General features: G+C 42.2%; 1 protein-coding gene across 1 annotated transcript; it reads right to left on the reverse strand.

Moving 5' to 3' along the window:
* Positions 1–19,297: 19,297 nt before the first annotated feature.
* On the reverse strand, positions 19,298–20,437 carry LOC127317236 (uncharacterized). Its single transcript, XM_051347761.2, has 3 exons — positions 20,380–20,437; positions 19,780–20,296; positions 19,298–19,700 (listed from the first exon to the last, which is right to left on the reverse strand). The coding sequence occupies exons 1-3, from the start codon at positions 20,428–20,430 to the stop codon at positions 19,450–19,452; spliced, it is 819 nt and encodes a 272-aa protein (XP_051203721.1). The 5' UTR covers positions 20,431–20,437; the 3' UTR covers positions 19,298–19,449.
* Between the last annotated feature and the right edge of the window lie 548 nt (positions 20,438–20,985).

A 20,985-nucleotide genomic window follows, 5' to 3' on the forward strand; every position in this document is an offset into this window, starting at 1 on the left:
ATTCAGTGCTGTGGTGAGTTAGCAGATTGAACAGCAGTGGCTGTTCTTGTGTTCTTGTGTTCTTGTGTTCTTACCAGTGAAGCCTGTCGATGAGAATGACTTAGGGTTTGCTTCTGAAAAGCTTATATGTGATGCTCCCTTGCTTCCCTGGTCGACAGCTCCTGCTTGTCACTTCGGTGACTCACTGTGTGTGTGTGCTGCATGCACATTCAGTGGCTTGGTGTTGAGCATGCACACATGATGTGTGTGCTGCTTGTGTGTCTGTGTGTACCAGATCCTTTGAACCTGGCTTGGAGAGGATCAGCTCGGCAGAGCTGTGATATTATCCACCATATTCACTTCTTTCCTAATCTGCCGAGTGGCTATGCCACTTGGCATCACTTCTTGTTGTTGTGATTTTTGTGCAGGGAATCAAGGATGTAATCAAGTGAAGATGAATATCATCAGATTTAATCATCTTATGAAACTAGACTTGTAATTTAGGATAGGTCATTATTTGTAATCTTCTTTTTCTTATTTGAGCAATTCCTGTAATTTGTTGTATTATTCATTTCTTTTCTCTTATGAATAATGTAATAACAATGTAAATTGTGTGATGATCAATAAAGCTCAAGGTTTTTCTCTAATGAGCTTTACTTTACTTTAATTGCTCATATTGTTTATTATTTATAATTTACTTAATGAATTTCCTCACAATTGAATTATTTAGGGTAATTATTTAATGTTTGAATTTGAAATTCAAATTCATCATTAGTTTGAATTCAACCATGCCACTTTAATTAGAATTCAATCGTGCAAACTCTCCCCTCTCTTCTCAAAACCCTAAACTCGTGAAGTGAGATGCAAGTTTGTCGCACTCTCGAAACCCTAACCCTGTAAGGTGTCGAGAGAGAAACTTGTCCCCCTTCGATGCAGTTTTTGTTCAAAAGCGCGAAATTTCCCCAGAATTTACTATGCAATGCACATCCCTTTCTAAAATCTACCCCTCGATTGTCTCTAAACCTAGGACATTACACTTTGCAACTTAATACTGGAAGGGGTTCGGATGATAACCTGAAGGTGGACTTTTTAGGCATAGATGCAGTTGGATGGCGGTCTATGTACTTTGTCGTAATGCCCAATTAAATCTCACTATAATCATCATGATATGTATGTGCATGGTCATGCTCTCTTTATTTGTCAATTGCCCAACTGTAATTTGTTCACCCAACATGCTGTTTATCTTATGGGAGAGACACCTCTAGTGAACTGTGGACCCCGGTCCAATTCTCTTTACTGAAATACAATCTACTGCAATACTTGTTCTACTGTTTTCTGCAAACAATCATCTTCCACACAATACGGTTAATCCTTTGTTATAGCAAGCCGGTGAGATTGACAACCTCACTGTTTCGTTGGGGCAAAGTACTTTGGTTGTATTGTGCAGGTTCCACGTTGGCGCCGGAATCCCTGGTGTTGCGCCGCACTACATCCCGCCGCCATCAACCTTCAACGTGCTTCTTGACTCCTACTGGTTCGATAAACCTTGGTTTCTTACTGAGGGAAACTTGCTGCTGTACGCATCACACCTTCCACTTGGGGTTCCCAACGAGCGTGTGCTTTACGCGTCATCAAACATGCGCAAAAATTGGCTTCGCAAAATAACGTTCTGGCTGTTTTTGAGAATGTTTTTGGTATCAGTCCAGAATCTGTTTTCAGGCAGCACTTCCCCAAATATCATCTCCCTCTTATTAGAAAACCACTTAAAGAAACTAAACAAGTATATACAAGTATCCAGCAACCATAATATGCAAATAATGAGTGATGCCGGTATACCTCCCCCCAAGCTTAGGCTTTTGGCCTAAGTGGAGTTCAATCCCATGGTGCCCATGAAGTAGCACCTCCGTAGTACGACGAAGATGGATCATATTCCGGGTATGTGCTGGAAGAAGCACCCGGATACGTAACGGTGTAGTCGTAGGAGGGCTCGGCGTCCTCGGAGTCATGCTGCTGGTGGAAGCCCTGTATCTTCAATTGCTCATCCACCTCCTCCTTAGAGCGCGACCATGGTTTCCTGTCAATACTGAACAAATCTGGCTGCGGCAAAGGGATTTCCCTCTCATCCCCGTCAGTAAACAACATTCTATAAACCATATTATCTAAACTAGAGTCAGTTGTAACAAATTGATGACTCTTCATAGCAGCAATATCAAGCCTTATAGGAGTTAGTTTCACATCAGTAGGGTCAAGAGGAAGATCTAGATATGCTAAAATGCGCGATGCAATAATTCCTCCAAAAATAGGCCCTTTGTTAGACAAGCGGCGAGCAATAAGAGCACCAAGATGATAAGGTGTCTCTCCAGTGAGTGCAGCAATTAAGAAAGCAAGATGATAACTAAAAATATTACTAGTGTTCTCCCTACCAAGAATGCTAGTAGCAATGTAATAAGCAAAATACTTAATGGCGGGGAGTTGGATGTTTCTTATCTTGCCACGCTGAATGGTGCGGCAATCATCATTGGTGATCTCCCGATAGAGCTACAGCAAAGCCTTGGGGTTGTCCTCGATCTTCTTTGTGGTACCTACAGGGGCAATATCCAATGCAATACAAAAATCCTCCAACTTCATAGTAACAGGATTACCATAGATCTTGAATGCAACTGTCGGATGATAGTGCTTGTTGTTGAACTTGAAGCTCTCAACAAAGATTTTAGTGAGCATGTGGTATTGCTCCCTCTCATCTCCCATATAGGCGGTTAAGCCCGCCTTACCAACGAGGGTCAAGAAATCATTCAGCAACCCTGCATTACTCAAAAAGTTATAACATGGGAAAGATGAAGTGTTAGGGACTCCATTGCCTTCTTCAGGTTCGAAGCTTGGCGCGATGACGTCCTCATTATAGGATCGCCTGAATCGGGTGGCGGTCCTAGAGGGCCTTCCCGTGCTTGTCGTCTCTCTCTCAAACACTTCTCCAAAGTTATAATTATCCATCTTCCTTTTCTGAAATTTTGAACAATCAATATAAAATTTGATTTGGTGACATATAATTGAGGGAAACTACTATAGGAACTTGCTACGGTACTAATCATGCATCAAAACTAGTTTCTACAACTTAGAACAAGCATGCAAGCTCACTAAACATGTTACCTACAGCAGCAAAATATTCAAGATATACTCAACCAAACAAAATTCTACTTGGATAATCGGAGGAGTCACATACCGGAGAGCAAATGTGCCAAATTTCAGACAGAAATCTGGGCTGAGCAAAGAGATCAAAAAATCTTGAGCTCTTGAGCAGAAACACGAGTGAGAGAAAGCTGGTGCGAATTTTTTTTTCGGGAGAGAGAAGAGAGTGGGAGGAAGAGATGAAGTAGTGGGGCAAGGAGGGGCCCACACGCCAGGGTGGCGCGCCCCCCTTGCTGGCCGCGCCGGCCTGTGGGGTGCCACCCTGGGGTGCCCCACTGGTCATCCCCAGGTGCTCCCAGGTGCGTCTTCGAAAAATAAGACCAACGGTATAATTTTTGTGAATTTTTGAAAACTTTGAAAAATGCACATTTCTGGGTATTAAATTTATTATTACTGGGCAGAAAAAGATTTTGAAACCTCTATACAACTAAATAACTTTGCAAAACAAAAGTACTACATCAAGTAGAACAAGTGGAGGAAGAAAGAAATGTTGTTTACCTCCTCTATGCATATAAAAAGTATTTGTTAACAAGGTTGATCAAGTCTTGCTACCAAATAAATTTTACATAGCATAAGAAGAAATAAACCTCAAATCAATCATCTTACCTTGAATTGTATCGATATGGATCCAATCATAATATTTTGATATCCTTCTTTAGGTTCATATATAGGACAATCAATAGCTCCAATTTTGATAGTTCTCACATTAGAAATTGTATTAACTCCACATACTTTATCAATCCTCTTGGGGAAATAAACGGTATGCTCCTTGTCATCAACATTGAAAGTAACTTTTCCTTTATTGCAATCAAGAACAGCCCCTGCGGTGTTAAGAAAAGGTCTCCCAAGAATAATAGACATATTATCATCTTCAGGCATTTCCAACACAACAAAATCAGTTAATATCAAGAAGTTATTAGTAACTTGAACAGGAACATCCTCACATATACCAATAGGAATAGCAGTAGATTTATCAGCCATTTGCAAAGATATATCAGTCGGTATCAACTTATCTAAATAAAGTCTCTTGTAAAGAGAAAAAGGCATAACACTAACACCGGCTCCCAAATCACATAGAGCATTTCTAACATAGTTATTCTTAATAGAACAAGGAATAGTCGGTATACCTGGGTCGCCCAACTTCTTTGGAACTTTGCCCTTGAAAGAGTAATTAGCAAGCATAGTGGAAATCTCCTCATTAGGAATTTTCCTTTTGTTAGAGACAATATCTTTCATATACTTTGAATAAGGAGGCAATTTAATAGCATCAGTCAAAGGGATTTGCAAGAATAAAGGTTTCATGCAATCACAAAATTTATTATAATGTTCTTCTTCCTTTGATTTCAGTTTCTTAGCAGGAAAAGGCATTTGCTTTTGAACCCAAGGTTCTCTTTCATTACCATGTTTCTTAGCAATAAAATCTTCTATAGTATACTTTTTATTTTTAGCATGCTTTTCAGGTTCATCTTCAACTTCTTCTTTATCAGAAGCATCATCCTTATCATTATCTTTATCATGTTCATTACCACTTTTAGTTTCAGCATCAGAAATAGAAATACTATTTGGATCATTAACAGGTTCAGAGGATTCTACAACATTTTTATGTTTCTTCTTCTTTTTCTTAGAAGGAGCACTAGTTTCAGTTCGTTGAGAATCTTGTTCAACTCTTTTGGGATGCCTGATACGTCTCCGACGTATCGATAATTTCTTATGTTCCATGCCACATTATTGATGATATCTACATGTTTTATACACACTTTATGTCATATTCGTGCATTTTCTGGAACTAACCTATTAACAAGATGCCGAAGTGCCGATTCTTTGTTTCTGCTGTTTTTGGTTTCAGAAATCCTAGTAACGAAATATTCTCGGAATTGGACGAAATCAATGCCCAGGGTCCTATTTTGCCACGAAGCTTCCAGAAGACCGAAGAGGAGACGGAGTGGGGCCACGAGGTGGCCACACCCTAGGGCGGCGCGGCCCAAGCCCTGGCCGCGCCGGCCTGTAGTGTGGGCCCCTCGTGCCGCCTCCTGACCTGCCCTTCCGCCTACTTAAAGCCTCCGTCGCGAAACCCCCAGTACCGAGAGCCACGATACGGAAAACCTTACTGAGACGCCGTCGCCGCCAATCCCATCTCGGGGGATTCAGGAGATCGCCTCCAGCACCCTGCCGGAGAGGGGATTCATCTCCCGGAGGACTCTACGCCGCCATGGTCGCCTCCGGAGTGATGTGTGAGTAGTCTACCCCTGGACTATGGGTCCATAGCAGTAGCTAGATGGTTGTCTTCTCCCCATTGTGCTTAATTGTTGGGTCTTGTGAGCTGCCGAACATGATCAAGATCATCTATCTGTAATTCTATATGTTGCGTTTGTTGGGATCCGATGAATAGAGAATACTTGTTATCTTGATTATCAAAGTTATGTCTATGTGTTGTTTATGATCTTGCATGCTCTCCATTACTAGTAGATGCTCTGGCCAAGTAGATGCTTGTAACTCCAAGAGGGAGTATTTATGCTCGATAGTGGGTTCATGTCTCCGTGAATCTGGGGAAGTGACAGAAATCTCTAAGATTATGGATGTGTTGTTGCCACTAGGGATAAAACATTGGTGCTATGTTCAAGGATGTAGTCACTGATTACATTACGCGCAATACTTAATGCAATTGTCTGTTGTTAGCAACTTAATACTGGAGGGGGTTCGGATGATAACCTGAAGGTGGACTTTTTAGGCATAGATGCATGCTGGATAGCGGTCTATGTACTTTGTCGTAATGCCCAATTAAATCTCACAATACTCATCATAATATGTATGTGCATGGTCATGCCCTCTTTATTTGTCAATTGCCCAACTGTAATTTGTTCACCCAACATGCTGTTTATCTTATGGGAGAGACACCTCTAGTGAACTGTGGACCCCGGTCCAATTCTCTTTACTGAAATACAATCTACTGCAATACTTGTTCTACTGTTTTCTGCAAACAATCATCTTCCACACAATACGGTTAACTCTTTGTTACAGCAAGCCGGTGAGATTGACAACCTCACTGTTTCGTTGGGGCAAAGTACTTTGGTTGTGTTGTGCAGGTTCCACGTTGGCGCCGGAATCTCTGGTGTTGCGCCGCACTACATCCCGCCGCCATCAACCTTCAACGTGCTTCTTGACTCCTACTGGTTCGATTAAACCTTGGTTTCTTACTGAGGGAAACTTGCCGCTGTGCGCATCACACCTTCCTCTTGGGGTTCCCAACGGACGTGTCAACTGCACGCATCAAGCAAATTTCTGGCGCCGTTGCCGGGGAGATCAAGACACGCTGCAAGGGGAGTCTCCACTTCCCAACCTCTTTACTTTGTTTTTGTCTTGCTTAGTTTTATTTACTACTTTGTTTGCTGCACTAAATCAAAATACAAAAAAATTAGTTGCTAGTTTTATTTTACTTGCTATCTTGTTTGCTATATTAAAAATACAAAAAAAAAATTAGTTACTTGCATTTACTTTATCTAGTTTGCTTTATTTACTACTGCTAAAATGGCCACCCCTGAAAACACTAAGTTGTGTGACTTCACAACCACAAATAATAATGATTTCTTATACACACCTATTGCTCCACCTGCTACTACAGCAGAATTCTTTGAAATTAAACCTGCTTTACTGAATCTTGTTATGCGAGAGCAATTTTCTGGTGTTAGTTCTGATGATGCTGCTGCCCATCTCAATAATTTTGTTGAATTGTGTGAAATGCAAAAATATAAGGATGTAGATGGTGATATTATTAAATTAAAATTGTTCCCTTTCTCATTAAGAGGAAGAGCTAAAGATTGGTTGCTATCTCTGCCTAAGAATAGTATTGATTCATGGACTAAATGCAAGGATGTTTTTATTGGTAGATATTATCCCCCTGCTAAAATTATATCTTTGAGGTGTAGCATAATGAATTTTAAACAATTAGATACTGAGCATGTTGCACAAGCATGGGAAAGAATGAAATCTTTGGTTAAAAATTGCCCAACCCATGGACTGACTACTTGGATGATCATCCAAACCTTTTATGCAGGACTGAATTTTTCTTCGCAGAACCTATTGGATTCAGCTTCTGGAGGTACCTTTATGTCCATCACTCTTGGTGAAGCAACAAAGCTCCTTGATAATATGATGATTAATTACTCTGAATGGCACACGGAAAGAGCTCCACAAGGTAAGAAGGTAAATTCTGTCGAAGAAACCTCTTCCTTGAGTGATAAGATTGATGCTATTATGTCTATGCTTGTGAATGATAGGACAAATGTTGATCCTAATAATGTTCCGTTAGCTTCATTGGTTGCACAATAAGAACATGTTGATGTAAACTTCATTAAAAATAATAATTTCAACAACAATGCTTACCGGAACAATTCTAGTAACAACTATAGGCCATATCCTTCTGCTAATGGTAATGGTTATGGTAATTCTTATGGGAATTCTTACAACAATAATAGGAGTGTACCCCCTGGACTTGAAGCTATGCTTAAAGAATTTATTAGTACACAAACTGCTTTTAACAAATCTGTTGAAGAAAAGCTTGGGAAAATTGATATACCCTCTTCTAAAGTTGATAGTCTTGCCTCTGATGTTGATCTTTTGAAATCGAAAGTTATGCCTAATAGGGATATTGAAAATAAAATTGTTACTACAGCAAATTCCATCCAAGTTAGAATTAATGAGAATATAAGATTAATGGCTGAATTGCGTGCTAGGTGGGATAGAGAAGAAAATGAAAAACTAGCTAAAAAAGATAATATAGCTAAAGTTTGGACTATTACCACCACTAGTAATGCTAATGCTACACATTTTGCTGCACCTCCTACTATTAATAATAAAAGAATTGGTGTTAGCAATGTTTCCACTTCTGATGCAAAGCGCGAGAAACTGCCTGAAACTGCTAAAACTGCTGAAACTGCCTGTGATAAAACTGCTGAAATTTTTTCCAACATTGGGGATGATGATCCCATTGCTTTAGACTATAATGGTTTGAATTTTGATGATTGCCACATCTCTGAAGTTATAAAGTTCTTGCAAAAACTTGCTAAAAGTCCTAATGCTAGTGCTATAAATTTGGCTTTCACGCAACATATTACAAATGCTCTCATAAAAGCTAGAGAAGAGAAACTAGAGCGCGAAGCCTCTATTCCTAGAAAGCTAGAGGATGGTTGGGAGCCCGTCATTAAGATGAAGGTCAATGGTTTTGATTGTAATGCTTTATGTGATCTTGGTGCAAGTATTTCCATTATGCCTAAGAAAATTTATAATATGCTTGACTTGCCACCGCTGAAAAATTGTTATTTGGATGTTAATCTTGCTGATCATTCTACAAAAAAACCTTTGGGGAAAGTTGATAATATTCGCATTACCGTTAACAATAACCTTGTCCCCGTTGATTTTGTTGTCTTGGATATTGAATGCAATGCATCTTGTCCCATTATATTGGGAAGACCTTTTCTTCGAACTGTTGGTGCTACTATTGATATGAAGGAAGGTAATATTAAATATAAATTTCCTCTCAAGAAAGGTATGGAACACTTCCCTAGAAAGAGAATGAAGTTACCTTTTGATTCTATTATTAGAACAAATTATGATGTTGATGCTTCGTCTCTTGATAATACTTGATACACACTTTCTGCGCCTTGCTGAAAGGCGTTAAAGAAAAGCGCTTATGGGAGACAACCCATGGTTTTTACTACAGTACTTTGTTTTTATTTTGTGTCTTGGAAGTTGTTTACTACTGTAGCAACCTCTCCTTATCTTAGTTTAGTGTTTTATTGTGCCAAGTAAAGTCGTTGATAGAAAAGTTCATACTAGATTTGGATTACTGCGCAGAAACAGATTTCTTTGCTGTCACGAATCTGGGCAACATTCTCTGTAGGTAACTCAGAAAATTATGCCAATTTACGTGAGTGATCCTCAGATATGTACGCAACTTTCATTCAATTTGAGCATTTTCATTTGAGCAAGTCTGGTGCCATTTTAAAATTCGTCTTTACGAACTGTTCTGTTTTGACAGATTCTGCCTTTTATTTCGCATTGCCTCTTTTGCTATGTTGGATGAATTTCTTTGATCCATTAATGTCCAGTAGCTTTATGCAATGTCCAGAAGTGTTAAGAATGATTGTGTCACCTCTGAACATGTTAATTTTTATTGTGCACTAACCCTCTAATGAGTTGTTCTAAGTTTGGTGTGGAGGAAGTTTTCAAGGATCAAGAGAGGAGTATGATGCAATATGATCAAGGAGAGTGAAAGCTCTAAGCTTGGGGATGCCCCGGTGGTTCACCCCTGCATATTCTAAGAAGACTCAAGCGTCTAAGCTTGGGGATGCCCAAGGCATCCCCTTCTTCATCGACAACATTATCAGGTTCCTCCCCTGAAACTATATTTTTATTCCATCACATCTTATGTGCTTTTCTTGGAGCGTCGGTTTGTTTTTGTTTTTGTTTTTGTTTGAATAAATGGATCCTAGCATTCACTGTATGGGAGAGAGACACGCTCCGCTGTAGCATATGGACAAGTATGTCCTTAGGCTTTACTCATAGTATTCATGGCGAAGTTTCTTCTTCGTTAAATTGTTATATGGTTGGAATTGGAAAATGATACATGTAGTAATTTGCTATAATGTCTTGGATAATGTGATACTTGGCAATTGTTGTGCTAATGTTTAAGCTCTTGCATCATATACTTTGCACCCATTAATGAAGAAATACATAGAGCATGCTAAAATTTGGTTTGCATATTTGGTCTCTCTAAGGTCTAGATAATTTCTAGTATTGAGTTTGAACAACAAGGAAGACGGTGTAGAGTCTTATAATGTTTTCAATATGTCTTTTATGTGAGTTTTGCTGCACCGGTTCATCCTTGTGTTTGTTTCAAATAGCCTTGCTAGCCTAAACCTTGTATCGAGAGGGATTACTTCTCATGCATCCAAAATACTTGAGCCAACCACTATACCATTTGTGTCCACCATACCTACCTACTACATGGTATTTCTCCGCCATTCCAAAGTAAATTGCTTGAGTGCTACCTTTAAATTCCATCATTCACCTTTGCAATATATAGCTCATGGGACAAATAGCTTAAAAACTATTGTGGTATTGAATATGTACTTATGCACTTTATCTCTTATTAAGTTGCTTGTTGTGCGATAACCATGTTTCTGGGGACGCCATCAACTATTCTTTGTTGAATATCATGTGAGTTTCTATGCATGTCCGTCTTGTCTGAAGTAAGAGAGATCTACCACCTTAATGGTTGGAGCATACATATTGTTAGAGAAGAACATTAGGCCGCTAACTAAAGCCATGATTCATGGTGGAAGTTTCAGTTTTGGACATATATCCTCAATCTCATATGAGAAAAATAATTGTTGCCACATGCTTATGCATTAAAGAGGAGTCCATTATCTGTTGTCCATGTTGTCCCGGTATGGATGTCTAAGTTGAGAATAATCAAAAGCGAGAAATCCAAAATGCGAGCTTTCTCCTTAGACCTTTGTACAGGCGGCATGGAGGTACCCCATTGTGACACTTGGTTAAAACATGTGTATTTGGATGATCCGGTAGTCCAAGCTAATTAGGACAAGGTGCGGGCACTATTAGTATACTATGCATGAGGCTTGCAACTTGTAAGATATAATTTACATGATACATATGCTTTATTACTACCGTTGACAAAATTGTTTCATGTTTTCAAAATAAAAGCTCTAGCACAAATATAGCAATCGATGCTTTCCTCTATGGAGGACTATTCTTTTTACTTTTATGTTGAGTCAGTTCACCTATTTCTCTCCACCTCAAGAAGCAAACACTTGTGTGAACTGTGCATTGATTCCTACATACTTGCATATTGCACTTGTTATATTACTCTATGTTGACAATTATCCATGAGATATACATGTTATAAGTTGAAAGCAACCGCTGAAACTTAATCTTCCTTTGTGTTGCTTCAATGCCTTTACTTTGAATTATTGCTTTATGAGTTAACTCTTATGCAAAACTTATTGATGCTTGTCTTGAAGTACTATTCATGAAAAGTCTTTGCTATATGATTCACTTGTTTACTCATGTCATATACATTGTTTTGATCGCTGCATTCACTACATATGCTTTACAAATAGTATGATCAAGGTTATGATGGCATGTCACTCCAGAAATTATCTTTGTTATCGTTTTACCTGCTCGGGACGAGCAGAACTAAGCTTGGGGATGCTGATACGTCTCCGACGTATCGATAATTTCTTATGTTCCATGCCACATTATTGATGATATCTACATGTTTTATGCACACTTTATGTCATATTCGTGCATTTTCTGGAACTAACCTATTAACAAGATGCCGAAGTGCCAGTTGCTGTTTTCTGCTGTTTTTGGTTTCAGAAATCCTAGTAATGAAATATTCTCGGAATCGGTCGAAATCAACGCCCAGGGTCCTATTTTGCCACGAAGCTTCCAGAAGACCGAAGAGGAGACGAAGTGGGGCCACGAGGTGGCCACACCCTAGGGCGGCGCGGCCCAAGCCCTGGCTGCGCCGGCCTGTAGTGTGGGCCCCTCGTGCCGCCTCCTGACCTGCCCTTCCGCCTACTTAAAGCCTCCGTCGCGAAACCCCCAGTACCGAGAGCCACGATACGGAAAACCTTACTGAGACGCCACTGCCGCCAATCCCATCTCGGGGGATTCAGGAGATCGCCTCCGGCACCCTGCCGGAGAGGGGATTTATCTCCCGGAGGACTCTACGCCGCCATGGTCGCCTCCGGAGTGATGTGTGAGTAGTCTACCCCTGGACTATGGGTCCATAGCAGTAGCTAGATGGTTGTCTTCTCCCCATTGTGCTTAATTGTCGGGTCTTGTGAGCTGCCGAACATGATCAAGATCATCTATCTGTAATTCTATATGTTGCGTTTGTTGGGATCCGATGAATAGAGAATACTTGTTATGTTGATTATCAAAGTTATGTCTATGTGTTGTTTATGATCTTGCATGCTCTTCGTTACTAGTAGATGCTCTGGCCAAGTAGATGCTTGTAACTCCAAGAGGGAGTATTTATGCTCGATAGTGGGTTCATGTCTCCGTGAATCTGGGGAAGTGATAGAAATCTCTAAGATTATGGATGTGCTGTTGCCACTAGGGATAAAACATTGGTGCTATGTTCAAGGATGTAGTCACTGATTACATTACGCGCAATACTTAATGCAATTGTCTGTTGTTAGCAACTTAATACTGGAGGGGGTTCGGATGATAACCTGAAGGTGGACTTTTTAGGCATAGATGCATGCTGGATAGCGGTCTATGTACTTTGTCGTAATGCCCAATTAAATCTCACAATACTCATCATAATATGTATGTGCATGGTCATGCCCTCTTTATTTGTCAATTGCCCAACTGTAATTTGTTCACCCAACATGCTGTTTATCTTATGGGAGAGACACCTCTAGTGAACTGTGGACCCCGGTCCAATTCTCTATACTGAAATACAATCAACTGCAATACTGTTCTACTGTTTTCTGCAAACAATCATCATCCACACTATACATCTAATCCTTTGTTACAGCAAGCCGGTGAGATTGACAACCTCGCTGTTTCGTTGGGGCAAAGTACTTTGGTTGTGTTGTGCAGGTTCCACGTTGGCGCCGGAATCTCTGGTGTTGCGCCGCACTACATCCCGCCGCCATCAACCTTCAACGTGCTTCTTGACTCCTACTGGTTCGATTAAACCTTGGTTTCTTACTGAGGGAAACTTGCCGCTGTGCGCATCACACCTTCCTCTTGGGGTTCCCAACGGACGTGTCAACTGCACGCATCAATGCCCCTCAGGATATAGAGGATCCTGGGTAGAGACACCGCATCTAGTTGTTACTTCATAAGCATGTTTCTCTTTAGAATTATTTTTTAACAAGTCATTTTGCACTTTAGTGAGTTGATCAATTTGAGTTTGAACCATATGAAAATGTTTAACAAGCATCTTAACATCATTGGAGGTTCTCTCCACAATATCATGCAAATTGCTAATAGCTTGAGAATTTTCCATTAGATGATTCTCTACTCTCATATTAAAATTTTCTTGCTTAACAATATAATTATCAAACTCATCTAAGCATTGAGCAGGAGGTTTTGAATACGGAATATCTTCCCTGGTAAAGCGTTGAAAGAGTTTACCTCGATCATGGATGAAGGGGGAATTATCTTGCATAAATCTTCTATGGGGGGTAAATTCTTCACATCTTCGGATTTAATACATTTATCCTTAAGAGATTTCTTGGCTTCCCTCATATCTTCATCATTTAATTTAATTAAACCCCTCTTCTTCAATATCGGCGTCGGAGTTGGTTCAGGTGTAGCCCAATCATCATGATTCTGGCCTATTTTAGCCAATAATTCTTCAGCTTCATCTGGAGTTCTTTTCCTGAAAACACAACCAGCACAACTATCCAAATATGCTCTAGACTCAACGGTTAGTCCACTATAAAATATATCAAGTAAATCATGCTTTTCCAAATCATGTCCAGGTCGAGCTCTGATAAGAGAACAAAATCTTGCTCATGCTTCAGGCAATTTCTCTCCATCTTCCTGGTCAAAGCTATAAATTTTCTGTAAAGCAGCATGTTGAGCACTAGCAGGAAAGTATTTCCGAAAGAAAACATCAAGCAAATCACCTGGATTATTAATAGAACCAGGAGGCAAACTATTATACCAAGTTTTAGCATCATCCTTTAATGAAAAAGGAAAAATTTTAGCAACAAAATAAGTGCGCATCTTGACATCATCAGAAAACAAGCTACTCATAGAAGAAAGTTCATTCATGTGTTCTACAGCACTTTCTTTTTCAGTACCACAAAAGGGTGTTTTCTGAACAATAGCTATATGAGATAGATCAAGAGAAAAATCATAATCTTTATCCTTAATGTTTATAGGAGATGTGGCAAATTTAGGATCAGGAGACAGCTTATATCTAACAGTATGTTGTGCGAGAAACTTTTTAATTTTTCTTGCATCAGTAATAGCATTGCATTTATCAATAAAATCATCATCAAGCTCCACATAATCCTCATCAGGATCATCACTAGAATAATCAACAGACTCAGGTGAATTAACAGGTGTAGCAGCATTTTCATTAGGAGTTTCAGTATTTTCAATTTGTCTAGACCTAGCAATTGTAGCATCTAGAAAAGATCCCAATGAACCACTATCATCAAGCATAGCAGAAACATTATCGATATTATAAGAATTTTCAGATTCAGCAGAAGTACCAGCAAGTGAAGCTTGTGGTGGTGAAACAAGTTGACTTATCACAGATGGTGAATCAAGAGTAGCAGAGGTACTCAGAGTTGTACCTTTTCTTGTAGTGGATGGTAATATGGCGACTTTAGAATCGCGAGATTTACCCATGATGGAGAATTTGCAGCGAACAATATCAATCCAAGTGAACTTCCAAATAAAGCTATGCTCCCCGGCAACGGCGCCAGAAAATAGTCTTGATGACCCACAAGTATAGGGGATCGCAACAGTCTTCGAGGGAAGTAAAACCCAATTTATCGATTCGACACAAGGGGAGACAAAGAATACTTGAAAGCCTTAACAGCGGAGTTGTCAATTCAGCTGCACCTGGAAACAGACTTGCTCGCAAGTGTTTATCAGTAGTAACAGTTTTATAGCAGTAGCAGTAGTGAAATAACAGCAGCAGAGTAACAAAGACAGCAGTAGTGATTACAGTAAACAACAGGATTAAAATACTGTAGGCACAGGGATGGATGACGGGCGTTGCATGGATGAGAGAAACTAATGTAACAACCAAAGCAGGGAATTTGCAGATAATAATAAAGCGGTGTCCAAGTACTAAGCAATCCATAGGCATGTGTTCTGTATATAGTCGTACGTGCTCGCAATGAGAAACTTGCACAACATCTTTTGTCCTACCAGCCGGTGGCAGCCGGGCCTCTAGGGAATCTACTGGATATTAAGGTACTCCTTTTAATAAAGTACCGAGCAAAGCATTAACACTCTGTGAACACATGTGATCTGATGTCTACGGGTGCTTCTATTCTTGTAGACAGTGTTGGGCCTCCAAGAGCAGAAGTTTGTAGAACAGCAGCAAGTTTCCCTTAAGTGGATCACCCAAGGTTTATCGAACTCAGGGAGGAAGAGGTCAAAGATATCCCTCTCGAGCAACCCTGCAACCACAAAGCAAGAAGTCTCTTGTGTTCCCAACACACCTAATACACTTGTCAGATGTATAGGTGCACTAGTTCGGCGAAGAGATAGTGAAATACAGGTGGTATGAATATATATGAGCAGTAGTAACGGCACCAGAAAATAGCTTGATGCTACAACTGGCGTGTGGTTGATGGTGGTAATATTGCAGGCAGTACAGATGCAGTAAAACAGTAAACAAGCAGCGATTTCAGTATTTGGGAACAAGGCCTAGGGATTATACTTTCACTAGTGGACACTCTCAACATTGATCACATAATAAAACCACTCTACACTCTGTTGTTGGATGATGAACACCACTAATTGTGTAGGATTACACGAACCCTCAATGCCGGAGTTAACAAGCTCCACAATATTTGATATTCATGTTTAAATAACCTTAGAGTGCATGATAGATCATTGCAATTACACCAAGTACTAACATAGCATGCACACTGGCACCTTCACACTATGAAAGGAGGCATAGATCACATCAATACTATCATAGCAATAATTAACTTCATAATCTACAAGAGATTACAATCATAACCTACGCCAAGTACTACACGATGCACACACTGTCACCATTACACCGTGCAGGAGGAATAGACTACTTTAATAACATCACTAGAGTAGCACATAGATGAATAGTGATACAAAACACATTGCAATCATAAAGGGATATAAATAAGCACTTCACTATGCTATCCATAACAGTGAATAAGTATTCTGTGAAATATAGCCTAAGAGACTCACACGGTGCACACAATGTTACCTTTACACACGTGGGACAAGGAGTCTCCAGAGATCACATAAGTAAAATCCACTTGACTAGCATAATGACATCTAGATTACAAGCATCATCATATGAATCTCAATCATGTAAGGCAGCTCATGAGATTATTGTATTGAAGTACATAGGGAGAGAGATTAACCACATAGATACCGGTACAGCCCTTAGCCTCAATGGAGAACTACTCCCTCCTCATGGGAGACAACAGCGGTGATGAAGATGGCGGTGGAGATGGCAGCGGTGTCGATGGAGAAGCCTTCCGGGGGCACTTCCCCGTCCCGACGGCGTGCCGGAACAGAGACTCCTGTCCCCCAGATCTTGGCTTCGCGATGGCGGCGGCTCTGGAAGGTTTCTCGTACCGTGGCTTTTCCGTCTCGAAGATTTAGGTCAGGGACCTTTATATAGGCGAAGAGGCGGAGTCGAAGGGCTGACGAGGCGACGACACAGTAGGGGGGCGTGGCCCACCCTCTGGCCGCGCCAGCCTATCATCTGGGGCCCACAGGGCCCTCCTCTGGTGGCTCTCGGGTGTTCTGGAAGCTTCGTCCAATTCTAAGACTCTGGGCGTTGATTTCGTCCAATTCCGAGAATATTTCCTTACTAGGATTTCTGAAACCAAAAACAGCAGAAAACAGGAACTGGCACTTCGGCATCTCGTCAATAGGTTAGTTCCGGAAAACGCATAAAAATGATACAAAGTGTGAACAAAACATGTAGGTACTGTCGTAAAACAAGCATGGAACATAAGAAACTATCGATACGTTGGAGACGTATCATGATCCTCACATCACTGCCTTCCCCTCCGGTTGTCCCAATTTCTGTCACTTTGGGGCCTCGGGTTCCGGACAGCGACATGTGTATACAACTTGCAGGTAAGATCATAAAACAATGCATATCATCATGAAACAATAACATGTTCAGATCTGAGATCATGGCACTCGGGCCCTAGTGACAAGCATTAAGCATAACAAGTTGCAACAATATCATCAAAGTACCAATTACGGACACTAGGGACTATGCCCTAACAATCTTATGCTATTACATGACCAATCTCTTCCAATCCCTACCATCCCCTTCAGCCTACAGCGGGGGAATTACTCACACATGGATGGGGGAAACATTGCTGGTCGATGGAGAGGCGTCGGTGGTGATGATGGCGATGATCTCCTCCAATTCCCCGACCCGGCGGAGTGCCAGAATGGAGTTTCTGGTCCCGAGACGGAGTTTCGCGATGGTGACGGCGTTCTGGAGGGTTTCTGGCGACTTCGACTTCTCTTCTCGCGTTCTTAGATCAAAACCCTTAAATAGTCCAGAGGAGGGCGTCATAGGCCAGCCGAGGTGGCCACACAGTAGGGCGGCGCGCCCCCCTCCTAGGCCGCGCCGGCCTAGTGTGTGGGGGCCTCGGGCCTCCACCTGGCTTGCCCTTCTGGCTCCGTAATTCTTCTGGAAAAATAAGACCTTCGACATAAATTCTGGGGATTTTCCTGAAAGTTGGATTTCTGCACAAAAACGAGACACCAGAGCAATTCTGCTGAAAATAGCGTTAGTCCGCGGTAGTTATATCCAAAATACACAAATTAGAGGCAAAACAATAGCAAGTGCTCGGGAAAGTAGATACGTTTTGGACGTATCAGTGGTGCACTTAGTTAATCCTAGCTTATTTAAATTTTGTGCTTAAAAAAAACATTGGTTTAATTCCACATTCTTACAAGACAAATCCGTAATTATTTTTTCAAACGTCTATTCAAAACCCCCTATAGGCGACATCTTTTCCTTTCAACCAGCAATGAAGCAGACATGTGGGCTTAACTACACTTAAAAGGAGTTTCTTCAGCTTCGCAACAACATACAGTTGAATGGACATCTCTAGCAGACTCCACAAAAGGATCTGGCCCACAATTTTTTTCGGTTTTGGCCACTAAACGACACAAATACCTCGTAAGAGCCCGGCCGACCTTGAAATAATTTTGCGCAAAACCCTAGATCGAGCTCCGCAACCACTTCATGTGCGGGTTTCGGGGTGAAATGTGGTAAACCGCATCGACGTTTCACCCCGCCCCTTTCTACGACCGCCTCTCCATCGTCGATTCCGGCCGATTCAGGTCAACTACGGCAAAATCTCCACCGGACTCGAGCGAGCGGAGGCCCAGTCTACCAACCTACGTGATGACATCGTTCAATTTTCGTGTGGCGGTCGAGTTTTTTCATCGCACACCGACGACTATTTGTCGGTGAGACACCCATGTCCCCGTTGGACGACTCTGACGAAGACAATGTGATGCTCACCGGCGCGGAGCGGGAGCATCGCTAGCTGCAGATTTCGCGTCGCCGCTCCCTTACCATTGTCCTCTCCGAAGTGTGGGAGCACGCCAAGCGCCGCTGCGACGAGGTCGAGGAGGAGTAGTGGAGGATGGAGGAGGCACGGAAGGCCTCCATTGATTTTGAGATGTGGCGCCGTGGCTTGGTCATCGTAGACTACTGTGACGGTTACTTGTGAAGCCTCGCTCAACCACCGCCAAGTCCCGATGAAGTACCTGGGCTAGCTTAACTTAGGGTTTAGGAACTAGTATATGATCTAGTTCCACTGTTAGGTCGTTTAATTATGTAAATTATGGATGAGCTCAAATGAAGTCGTTTGAAAATCTGGCGTGGATATTTTTTTTTGTTTTTAATTTGCAGTACGCTTTTGCAACATCTATTTTGCCGAGATAATTTCCGCAGCGCAAAACTACATGCATTCTACCGTATCTGAGCTTTGCAGTTCCGCGTTTTGCAGTATCCGTTGGAGATGCTGTAAATAAAGCTAGTGTAAAAGAAAAAAAATAAATTTAGTAACAAATCAGGCGAGGAACAATGCGGGCACACGAGAGGAATGCGCCATCAGCCGCCCGCATTATCATATCTCCGGAGCCTAGACAATATCCAAGCGAATTTTTTTTAAATAATACGAATTTTTTATTTAAGTGCAGGAATAGCGCGCGTTTTCAAATTTTTCCAAAAGTAGGACTCGGTCGGCCTGTAGTAGGCCGATCGGACAGCAGCAAACCGACTGGGTGACTCGTTGGTCGATAGCTGACCAACTGGACTGCTAGTGCCCAACTGGCCTGCTACAAACCAATTGGCTTGCTACTACCCGATTAGTTGTATGGATTTATTTTCTTCATTCGCACGACACGCTTAGGGTTAGGAGAGTACTGATACATAGTTCATACATAAATAGTTCATACATAAAGTCTGATACATAATGCATACATAAATATCTGATACATAGCATACATAAATATCTGAGATTATGGACGGCGTCTAGGGTTTCGTGGGGGCGGCGTAGCACGGGGTGTCCAACCGAACCTGTCCGGAGCCCTGGTTATGCGAGCAGGGATCCAGGAACCGGACTCGGGGTCGTACTGTGTCTCCTGTGTGGGCTCTGGTGGAGGAGTCTGCATACCGACATAGTTCTGCTGTGTGCTGTAATACTCCATGTGCTCAGGATCCTGATCACTAGCTCCCCATGAAGGATTGGACGCAGTGTGCTGCGTGTATCCTGTGCCACGAAACATAAGTGATGTCAAACTAAGTGGAGTATAGTTTATATGGAACACAATATATAGAATACTACATACCCTGTGTGTATCCTGCTCCTCCCATGAAAGGGGCTTGCTGCTGCTGCCACTGGTCGAAAGCAGCTTGCTGCTGATAGTACTGCAAGTCGTCGAAGGAAGGAGTGTGATGCTGCTGCCACGACGAACCTCCTGCCTGGTCAGGAGGTGGTGGTCTGGGTGTCGCCGTCGGCGTGAGACGAGGCCGTGATCCGTGTTGCTGGTACTGATAGTCGTCGACGGAAGGAGTGTGCTGCTGCCACGACGAACCTCCTGCCCGGCCAGGAGGCGGTGGTCTGGGTGTCACGGTCGGTGTGAGATGTGGCCGTCGCTGCTGCTGTGTGGAGGGTCGCGGTGGAAGGAGGTGGTGCTGAACGACGTCGGACCTACGGCTGCACGTGATAGCCGAGTAGATCCCGCGTAGCTTGTCCTCGAGTCGTCTCAACCATGACACATGTTGGTCACGCTGCAGAAGAGGTGCACTGGACACTTGACGTGTGTACCGAGCGACTTCATCCTGTAAGTCTGCAGTCAGCTGACCCTGAAAAATGATGGTAGCATATAAATCGTAGAACCCTATAGATAAAAGACAAGTATGATGGTGGAATAGAAAGTTATACGTACCGCATGCTGTCGACTACCGGCTGTGGACTGAATCGGGTACATATCGTGCATAGACGCAGGTGGCGCCCTCACTGGATCGATCCGGCTGGATGAGGCGCACTCGCGTGGCTGCAGTGTACCTCTGCAGATATGCGTCAAACTCCTGTGGGTCAAACTGCTCATCGTTCGGCCAGACGTGTGTTGTCGCGCCAGCCCACTCAGCAACATACGAGCCAACGCGCTGAAGCCACCATGTCGAGGAGTGGCTAGTACCCTTCCTGTTGTACCTGCAGAAAATAATTGTGTCGGTTAGCCGAACCATGATGAACAATCTTAAACTTAGCGATGCTCAGAACTTACTTGTGGACGTAGGCAGGGAGAGGCGCTATCGGTGGTGGAGGATCGACCAGCTGCCGAGAGCCGAACTGCCTCATGATCCTCTGCTGGGACATTATCTCAACGGACACATCGAAGATGATCTTCGACTGTGTCATCCAGTACGCACAATCTCTATAGCAGAGGTTAGAGATCCCGCCGGGGTACCTTGCATGCACGGCGGCGGCCGTATAGGGCTGCCAGATCACCGCCCTATCATCGAGCACGTCGAACTGCTCGGTGAACGCAGGG

The sequence above is a fragment of the Lolium perenne genome, chromosome 7 (genome assembly GCF_019359855.2).
Source record: "Lolium perenne isolate Kyuss_39 chromosome 7, Kyuss_2.0, whole genome shotgun sequence".
Taxonomy (NCBI): Eukaryota; Viridiplantae; Streptophyta; class Magnoliopsida; order Poales; family Poaceae; genus Lolium; species Lolium perenne.